Below are 11013 nucleotides of genomic sequence, written 5' to 3'. Positions count from 1 at the left end.
CCCTAAACCCTAAACCCTAAACCCTCAATCCTAAACCCTCAACCCTAAACCCTCAACTCTATGAACCCTCAACCCTGAACCCTCAACCCTCAACCCTGAACCCTGAACCCTGAACCCTAACCCTGAACCCTAGACCCTAGACCCTAGACCCTATACCCTAAACCCTAAACCCTATAAACCCTAAACCCTAAAAAACCCTAAACCCTTAACCCTAAACCCTAAACCCTAAACCCTCTTTGGTCATGTTGCATGTCTGATGAGAAATCCAGATTCAACTGAAAGACACTCAAGTGAAGCTGGTTCCAAGTTAACATCAGGACTATATGTTATGCTATAGCCCGATTCCCGACTCTTTCTTTCCAATCCCGTTGTCGTGAAGCGCTCTTCCAGTGTCGCGAAAACTGCGAACTGCTCCCGCTCCTATTTTAACGAAGAATCGTGTCTCCCGCCTCCCAATCGAACCGTTCTCGCCTTCCCTATTTTCACGAAGCGAAGCATCTATTCGTTTGATATAAGTTGCAAATGGTATAGGAAGATGATGATTTTGGTGAGGTGGCTCTCCTTCAGTTTTAGCACAGATTTTTGTGTTCTTCTTCGAGTTTCCTCTGGATAGAGGAAGAAAATGCAAGCAGCAGTTCCTTGCCGTAAAGAAAGAAGAAAGAAGAAGAAGATTTGTCTCCCTATGCATCTTCTTGGTGGCTTTTGACATAAGAGAAATTGAGTTTATTTCTCTTGTAAGCTTCTTCGGTTTATCTCGATGTATTTCGGTGTAGAGAGAGAAGAACAGAGAGAGAAGAAGAGAGAGCAACGAAGTGAGAGATTTCTCTTGTAAGTCGAGGTGATCGACTGGTGTAAATTCCTCAAGTTGTAAAATCTTCTGCAACTTCGTGGACGTAGGCAATTTGTCGAACAACGTAAATCTGTGTGTTCCGCTGCGATGTTAATGTTTTGTGGTGTGAAATTTTCTCATTCTATTTTTCGCTTTGTCGATCTTTCTCATATTTGATTTATATATATGTATATATACCACAACAACTGGTATATATATTTAGATCCCGTAACAACTGGTATTAGAGCTTTGATTCAGATCTGAGGAAGAATGATTGTTGCAGATGAAGTGAAGATTTCAGCAGATGAAGTGAAGATTTCATCAGGGATCGAGAAGTTTAATGACACAGATTTTGGTTATTGGAGGATGTAGATAGAGGATTATCTCTATGGGAAGAAACTTCATCTTCCGTTATTGGAGAAAAAACCTGAAAGGATAGATGAGGCTGAATGGAATTTGTTTAATCGACAAGTTTTGGGGGTTATTCGATTAAACCTATCGAGGCCAGTTGCACACAATATCGTCAAGGAAAGGACTACTTTAGATCTCATGACAGCCTTATCAGGTATATATGAAAAGCCATCGGCGAATAACAATGTGTACTTGATGAAGAAGTTATTCAATTTAAAGATGGTGGAAGGTATTTCTCTTGCTCAACACACGAATGATTTCAATACTATCACAAATCAATTGTCGTCTATGAAAATTGATTTAGATGATGAGATATGTGCACTGATCTTGTTGGATTCATTGTCGGATAGTTGGGAAGCCATGATGATAGCAGTTAGCAGTTCTGCGGATAAATCTAAACTGAAAAACGATGATATTCGTGATTTGATTTTGGCTGAGGAAGTGCGCAGGAAAGATTTAGGCAATGTCTCAGGTTTGAGTTCGACACTGAATGTTGATTTCAGAAGGAGATGCCATGACAGGAACTCAAGTATAAGGAAATCAAAATCAAAGTTTAGTAAGAAAGCAACCTGCTGGAATTGTAGCAATGTTGGCCTCATAAAGAGGAACTGCATGAATCCCAATATTATGGAGAATGATAGCGCAAATGTGGTATCTGAAGAAGTACAGGATTCAATATTGCTGGCAGTTCATAGTTCTGTTGATGATGGAAGTGAAGAGGAAAGTGGGAATGAGGCACCCATTCCTATTGGTCCACAGGCAGATGTTGGAGAACGAAATGGCTATGAAAAAATCTTGCAAGATGAAAGTTCGAGCAAGTGAGAGCTGACAGAACTTTCACTATGGAAGAATGCATTACAGAACAAGTGTGTGTACCAGGTGAAGACTGAGCATGATGACAGTAAGAGGTACAGAGCTAGACTTGTTGAAAATGGCATTTCACCAGAGGCATGCTATTGCCCATGCAGTGAGAGTTGTAAGCAGAGACAAGAGTAATCTAGGAAATAGCTTGGAGGTGCAAAGCTATGTGAACCCTACTGATATGTTGAATGAGGGTGTTACTCTTGAGAAACTGAAGTTGTACACAGCTTAAGTTGGTCTTCTAGAGTGAATATAGAGGCTTTGAGTTGCAGAGGTAAAGGATTCATGGTGGAGGATTTATGTTTGCAGGAAAGGGCAATGCTGACAATTGAGGAGATCAGTTTGAGGAAGAAGACGTTGTAGCAGGTGTATTGGTCTCAAAGTGAGAGATTTGTTATGTTGGAGCCTGATCTCGATCCCGCCTCCCTCCTTCCAATCCCGCTGCCGCGAAGCGTCGCATCTCCTCCAGTGTCACGAGAACTGTGAACTGCTCCCGCTCCTATTTTAGCTAAGAATCGAGTCTCCCGCCTTCCGCTCGATCAAATTGTTTCTGCCTTCCCTGTTTCCATGAAGCAAATCATCTCTTCGCTTGATATAAGTTGCAAACAGTAGAGGAAAATGATGATTTTGGTGAGGTGGCTCTCCTTTAGTTTTAGCACAACCTTTGTGTTCTTCTTCGGGTTTCCTCGGGATAGAGGAAGGAAGTACAAGTAGTAGTTCCTTATAGTGAAGGAAGAAGAAAGAAGAAGAAGATTGTTCTCCCCAGGCTTCTTCTTGGTGGCTTGTGCCAGAAGAGAAATTGGGTTTATTTCTCTTGTAAGTTTATCTTCTTCGGTATATCTCGGTGTAGAAAGAGAAGAACAGAGAGAGAAGAAGAGAGAGCAACGAAGTGAGAGATTCCTGTTGTAAGTTGAAGTGATCGACTGGTGTAAATTCCTCAAGCAGTAAAATCCTCTACAACTTCGTGGACATAGGCAATTTGCCGAACCACATAAATTTGTGTTCCGCTGTGGTGTTACTGTTTTATGGTGTGAAATTTTCTCGTTTTATTTTTCGCTTCGTCGATCGTTCTCCTATTTGATTTCTATATACATTAACTGATATCTAGTATATCTCGCACCACTATATTTGCTAATGATTATGATATAAAGTAATCCATTTCATTTACAGAGCAACTGACTTTTCACGATGAGCCAACTCTACCAGGCAACTATTTTTCCATATTGTGCTACTGTTCATGGTTGTTCGTCAAACAACTTAATGTTATTGTGGGTTGTTCAAACTATCTCAATTATTTAAAATTATTAATAAGTTAAATATTCATATTTACCAATTAAACATCTAAAACATAATATTTACTAATCTACCACCTAAAACCTTCAAAATACCACTCTATGAGACTTCATTGCTCGCCCATTTGCTTTGCATCATGTTCCTCCACGAAACTGAAACGCTTTACAGCTCTCGGTTGAGATGCCCTCTTCCAGAGAAAATGACGGCATACGATAGGGCAAGTCTCTCTAAACTTTATAAATAGGTTAATGATTAAACTATGAGAAAACTAAATTAAGAGATATGATCGTATCTTATTCAAAAAATATATTATATTCGAAATCTAATCAAATAATGTTTGAGACAGGTCAAACAGCATAATCTTTGAAAAAATATTTTACAATATTCAATCATGATTTGAAAAAGGTTTGAACAAAGTACAAGCATTTATTTTAACAATAAGAGATTGTAGCTATAGATACTATTTGATACTCTTTCTAGTTTTGTGTTCTATTTCTATCAAAATAACTTATTCATTGTAAAAGAAAGTACCTATTTATACTTTATTAGTTGAGAAACAAAAAAAAAAATTATATCTTACTAGGTGTTCCTACTAGGTGAAGATATTTAAACATCATAAGTGTTCCTACTAGGTGAAAGATATTTAAACAAAGGTACAATGGCTATCATAATGGAGAAAGGTGAAGTAAGAATGGGGAGATGCTATTCCTCTTATGTATAGAAATAATATATGAGAGTGTTTTGTCAATTGTTTTTGTATATTTCTCCAAAATATTATAAGTAAAGTTCTCTTTTTATATTAATAATGTGCATTTACATTCACACAACACAATTATTATATATTAACATTTCTAATGTCTAAGCTATAATATTTGAATATCTAGAATTTAATTTTTTTATGCTAGAACCAAAATATATGCGTTAAATTTTTTTTAGAGATGAAATACATACTTTTATGTCTAAATTTATAAAACTAAAATGTTATAAATATAAATATCAAATTTTAATAATTAGACATATAAATGCTTATATATATATATATATATATATATATATATACACGATACCGAACCAAATAGGCCCAGTATAATTTTGACTAATTTTTAGAGCCAAGGAGTTTTTCCGGGAGAAGGTGAGGAGCTATGGGGGCGCTCTACCTCTATCGAGGCAATCTCCACCGCGTCTCTGACATTCCACGACGGTGGCCAATGCCGCCGCGAGCAATTTCCCTTCCCCAGTTCCGTCAACTTCTCCGCAAACGAAACCTAGCCATTGCGCAATTCTCATCCAGAAACCCTAACGCTAAACCTGACCCTAGAGTGAGTAATGAGAACCATGAAGATATGGACAAGGCCGAATGCCCTCAAGAAGTCGCAGTCAACCTCATTTCTTCTTTGGAACCGAGCGGATCGGCTTTGAACGATTGCAAGGGCGTCGTTGCGATCACTGAGGATCTGCTGGCTTTGGAGCGTGTTGATTCGATGGACGATGGCGATGGGAAGGAGGAGGTGAGGTATTATTATTACGTGGGTTGGTCGTTGAAACCGAATTATTCTCTCTTTTTTATCTACTTCAACTTATTTATTGATTTTATTTTAATTTTTGGTTATACTTGTCTTGTAAATTTGCACTTAATTTTCTTCAATGCAATTTTTATTAAGGTGGAGGTTTCGTTTAATTTGTTTTTAAGCTTTTTAAGTTCAATTTGTAAATGTAAAGCAGCGCTGGGTAATAGGTATTATGCTGTTCTATGGTGTAAAAGAGTTTCTCTTATTGGGCTACTTGTTATCCTATGTTAGGCGGGATTTAAGCAAGCTTTATCTTAAATCTTGCAGAACAGAACTATAAAATTTCAAATGTTCATAAATTTAACAAATTTTAGGATTTCTTCTTCTCACAACATATTAAATCCCTAACAAATAGTCAAACTATTTATCACGTTCTAGAAAAATGTAAAAACTGTCATGCCAATTAGTTCAATGGCTTTAACCATCTCAAGCTTTACTAAATCTAGATTACTATGATTTGATATACCTTACTTAGAGGCAAATCCTACTTGTAGCCAAACAACCCCTTGGAGATGTTTTTTTATGAAAACTAATTTCATAGAAACATAGCTTGTACTAACAAAAATATAGCTGGTACTAACACAGAGAATTTGGTATGACATACGGGCAAGTTGTGGATCAGTTTTTCTTGCAAAAAGCGGAGATTGATACAAAGAAGCATGCATGAGGAATTCAATCTGTGTTATCGTTCAAGTTTTCCTTATCACCCCTCTTTACTTTCTGTAAGTTGCTAGGATGCTTAATGATTATACCATACTGGTGAGCTAGATCCTATATATTTATTTCATTTGGGACGCATAAATATATCAGCGTGCAAAATTCTGACATTTTTTGTGGCTTTATTCTTGTCATTTAGACCCAAATGTACTTTCTTTCTAAAAGTCATCTCCATTGTTTTAGGAACAAATGGGATTTTGCATGGAATTCAAGCTTAAAATCTTACTTTAATCAAGAAGCCGCATCAAACCATTATATTATTGCAAGGAATCAATCTTGTATGATTGGATGTATGGTCTACAGCAGTGACTATCTACTTGCTTTTTTTATTTAATTTTTGAAAACTTGTCATTAATGGATTATATATCCATTATTGTTCCTCTTTTTCTATGGCATTTAACTTCTAGGTTAGTGTAATAACAAACAATGTAAGCTGTTGCTGTTGGCATCAGAAACTAATCTTTATGTTTACTTTTCCATGTAAAGCCAGTTATTCAATGATTTGTCATGCCTTGTGCAATCAATTACGTTTGTATTTGACATCATTAAAATAGACTAACCTTTCATGATTTGTCACTCCCTTCTCTTTGGATCTCCATTTCTAAATGCTATCATGAAAAACCAGAGCGGGCATGTGATGTCAAGAAAGGAAAAGAAAGGGCAAGGAAGCATTTATATGAGGGTAGAATTATGCACATTAACCCATTTGAAGAGTATGCATTTCAGCTTGGGACTCTTTTACCTAACAGGAAAGGCAATAAAGTAGTAAATTCAGCGTTTATAATGTATTAGTGAAATTCTTAGTACCTTTTTTCTTATTTACATCATCCTACTAAGCAGTTAATATTGAATCTTTTGCATTTAACTTTTTACGTACTTAGCATTAGGTTGTTAAGAAAACTTGTTGTTCGCAAACAGCTCGTGTTCAGCTCATTCATTAAGTAAACGAGCGGAACACAAACAATTTTTTAAGCTCAAATTATAAACATGTCAAACACAAACAACTCTTTGCTTATTCCTGTTTAGCTCGTTTTAGTTTTTTTAAAAAAAATCATATAATTATTTATATAATGATATATTACACATATATTATTTATATTTATATCTAAGTTTAAATCATAACAACTCGTGTGACATTGTGGTTATGTGCCTTCTTTTGCATAGATTTGGTCCAAATTTGAATCCAACACTCTACATCTACTTTTTCCAATTAATTTTAACGAGTCAATTTCAAACTGAACACGAACAAGAATATTTAAGTCGAGCCGAACACAAACACATTGTTCACATGAAAATTTAGAACACCAACCAATTTTGAACACGAGAAATTTCGAACGGGACGAACATGAGCCAAGCCTAAGCTTGCTCAAGCTCGACTCTTTTACAGCCCTATTTAGCATTGTGATTGTGCCGCAATGTGTAGTTTTTAATCAAGTAATATGTGAATTTTAAATTTTATTTTGTATCAGATAATTAAATGGTCTCTATTATTCAGTAAATTCTAGCAGAACATTAGAAAGCTACTGATAATATCTTATTGTTATGCAAGTATTTTGAGTTTATTTTTTCCGAAAGCTGGCACTATTGATAGAGAAGAAAATATTCAATTTTAGCAATAAACTTCATTTTTCTGGAAGTAATTTCTTTGTTCATCATCATTATCTTCACCGTCAGCTTAATCTCAACTATTTGTGGTTAAGATTTTGAATATTTTGAATCCTTTTTTCCTTATCTTATCTTTTTTTTTTTGCTTTTTAAATGTTGTCTGAAGCACTAAACATGTCCTTTGCAAATCATTTTGAACAACTTCAATTTATGTAATCATATGTCTATCTACTTTCCTTGTTTATTGGTCCTCTGATACTAATTTTATCAACTCAATCTGGTTGATGCTTTTATTCCTTCATTGTATATTTCCAAACCACTCAAGTCTATTTTCAATGACATCATCTCGATATATATAAATCCAACATTTCTCTCATATAATCATTCATGCATTTATATTTTTAGTTTTATCACACATGCATCTTAATATCACCTTTTTTATTCACAGTTAAATAAGATATCAATAAATTTGCTAACGCCTAACATTTCTAATTATATAATATCATGGGCCTGATTTAAATTTTATTTACCTTATTTTTAAGCCTTTATTTTATCCTCTATAACATAAAATTCATGATACTTCCTTTTCAATCTTCCAACTTTAATTCTGAAAATTATATGTAATTGATTTTTTTATTGTTATCCATTGTTTTACTTGAAAGAAGCTATCTTCTGGAACTAGTTTAACTTCTACTGTTTTTTTACTCAATTAGAATTAGTCTGTACTTATTTGTCGTAGCAACTTGATGTTTCACATGGCAAGTGGTTTTATTCATCTATATGTACTCATTAATTTTGATACTTTTGTTCTATTGCAGTTAAACTGCAAGTTAGATTCAACTCATGAAATACAAGAGAGGAAAAGTGATTTGGAGCAAAAGTTGCACGTTCTAAATGAGAAAAAGCATTATCTTGTGCAGATGTTGAAGCAGGTAAATTTTAGTTCTGTTGAGAATAATTTTTATATTCGGGGTTGTTCATCAGATTAAGCATGCTTTCAAGCTTATCTCTAGGCATAGTATTTTATTCCCTTTATTGTCTTTTCAAAGCTTTTCAAAATATATAAAACTACTAAAACGCAAAGTACAATACAATGCATAATAGTTCTTATTAGCTTCAAGGTACTGAGTGCAATGAAAAGTGATGCTTTTATTGTGTAGATCATTCGTAACTTGTATATCATATTTACATATATTATATGTATATTATAGTATTTAATTATTCAAACAACAAAAATAACAACAAGCCTTTATCCCACTAAGTGGGGTTGGCTACATGAATCCTTTTTCTGCATCGTATCCTATTGAGGGTCATATTTTCATTTAATTCTAATAAATTAAGATTATTTTTATGCAGCATTTTGTTTTTTCGTTTTCATGTCATAGTTTTCGTATTTAAAATAATTATGAGTGTCATATCTATTGAGTGTTTTTAGTTTTCCTAGATGGGAATATGATTTAAGCATCTAGTCCTTTGGTATTTTCCGTCACGCTCCAATTTCAAATTGTTCTTCCCTTCTTAATAAGCATGTAGGTCTTTAATGATGAATCCTTTCGCTTCACGTTGGAATTAGTCATATCAAGTAATTTAAGATCTTGGACCCTCATAAATAACCAAAATGCATCAAAATTCTATACCATAACAATGATATGTGTAATTAAAAAAAAAAAATCCAAAGACAATTTTAGGTTTGTAGTGCCCATGTAAGATGGCTCACGATGATGTTGCGTGCAAGAAAAAAATATTTTAATCAAATTCTAAGTAGTACTTGGAAAAATCTATCCTGGAAAGATAAGTGGTACAAATTGTGAAACCTGAGCGTATACTGCTATTTTCTTATTTGAAAAATTTATTATCCTTAAAACTCCAGTGCTAGACTTCATTTTACAGAAAAGAAAGATATTTGGCAGTGATTGTAGCTTTCTGATTAGATTTTGAATGCTGAAGAGGAAATCAAACGGAGGAGCATTCAATCGGCTCCTGCACGTTCATCTGTTCCTCTACAGGCAGAAGCTTCAGTTGACATGAGTTCTGCTGCAAGAAATCCACCTAAAGTTAGTGTGGCGGTGAACTTTGGTGGTGACGTAGGAGGAGAATCGGATGCTGCCGTCAATTGTAACATTCAAACACGACAGTGGCCTCCTGTGCTTGCTGCTTCTCCTTCTGCAACATCCATCGGCCGTACTTCACATGGCTCTTTCCAGCATAACACGGTAATTGCTTGTGGAATAAGACAATGAGCTACATCTTCTACTTTAAATGAGTTTTTATTGAAATTAGACTTTTTATCCAAGCAATGTTATAATTTTATTCCTTGTTAAATGATTTTTAATTCAATGTTCTCTAATTATCATCTTTTTTTATGACAGTTCACATCCTTTAATAGACTTATTTATTTGGTATTTGTTCTATACTTTGCTTTGTAACTTCACTTTAGTTTAGGGTTCTATTTTTATAGTTTAATTGAATTATATAATTACTTTAAAGTTAAGATTCATGAGAGATATCTATTAAGGTTGGAAATTTATAATAGATATTAGAATAACTTGGTTAATAAATTTTGTTAATGGAATTTTAAAGTTTTGAGGATACCAAATGAATGGCGAGGAACACTTGGATTTTCCTTGATATATAAGAATATGAGGATAATCTTGAGATTTTCAAGTATACTTTGTACTCTTCCTTTCCTATTTTTGTAGACAACTTCGATATATTAAAGCTAGGCATGCGGAGTCGTGTGAAATTGGTATTATTTCACTTCATTCTCATTTGTTCCCACTTCTCAGCAGCATATTATGGGTCGACAAAATATACTGAATGTCATGTTTACATGGCTGGAGAATAAACGTTTGAAAATGACAAGTAGATTCCATTATCTTGGGGCATTTGCATACATACCACACCATTCTTATGTATTTACTTGTGTTACACGTAAACTTTCATATTTTCACTCACAATTCTCAAATTTTGAATATCACATCAAAAATAGCTTTTTTTTTCCACTTTTTAAAAGTGAAATACACCTTTTAATGCATAGGTTTAAAGCATCCAATTGCTATGTATGTAGATATGAAAGTTTGTTTAGGTGCGAGACATGTAAATACATAAGAAATGTGTGCTTTGTACGTAAATTTCCCTTTCTTTTAATCTGCACTTTTGCTCGAGAAACCGATTCAAAATATATCATTTGTAAGATTCAAATATATGCTGACATTCATTCAACGGAATGCAGGTTCATGTGCCTCGTGGAAGTGCGCCTCTTCCGGCTACATCAAGCTCATTAATGGCTACCTCAATGGTTAGCCGGCTTTGTTCCTACTGTTCAGCAAGCGCATTCAATGAACCTTCCTTCGGTTTCTGTATCAGCTGCCCATTTTGCAGCTTCTTCGCCGTCACCTGCAGCTTCTGGTGGCATTTCCTCTACCTTTAGGGATTCCCGCTGACAATTCCTTTGTGGTTCGAATGTTGCAGATTGCGCGCGAGATCAAAAAAAGCAATTAGTTTTACCTTTTTCACAAATCTCCACCGAACTTTCTGAACAAGGTAAATGCATATAGCAGTATCATGGCTGTCAGTAGTTTCTTTTAACTGATACGAAAATGTTCCGTGCAATCATTTCTAGGATCTCAACTCTTTCTGTCAAATATGTTAGTGTGAACTTTAGACAAACCAATGTGGTGATTGTTTGTACACTAATATAATCGAGCTGAAATTTATTTGCTGTATTAA

The 11013-nt window shown here is 34.6% G+C and overlaps 1 protein-coding gene across 1 annotated transcript; it reads left to right on the top strand.

The window, feature by feature from the left end:
• The first annotated feature begins 4466 nt into the window (after positions 1-4466).
• LOC110030775 lies at positions 4467-11013 on the top strand. The gene is given in 5 exon segments (XM_020733687.1): positions 4467-4902; positions 8103-8216; positions 9216-9497; positions 10517-10590; positions 10592-11013. Coding segments are annotated over 5 exon segments (972 nt in total). The 5' UTR covers positions 4467-4536; the 3' UTR covers positions 10728-11013.

The sequence above is a fragment of the Phalaenopsis equestris genome, unplaced genomic scaffold (genome assembly GCF_001263595.1).
Source record: "Phalaenopsis equestris unplaced genomic scaffold, ASM126359v1 Scaffold000761, whole genome shotgun sequence".
NCBI lineage: Eukaryota > Viridiplantae > Streptophyta > Magnoliopsida > Asparagales > Orchidaceae > Phalaenopsis > Phalaenopsis equestris.
This window is presented reverse-complemented; position numbering and strand designations above follow the sequence as displayed.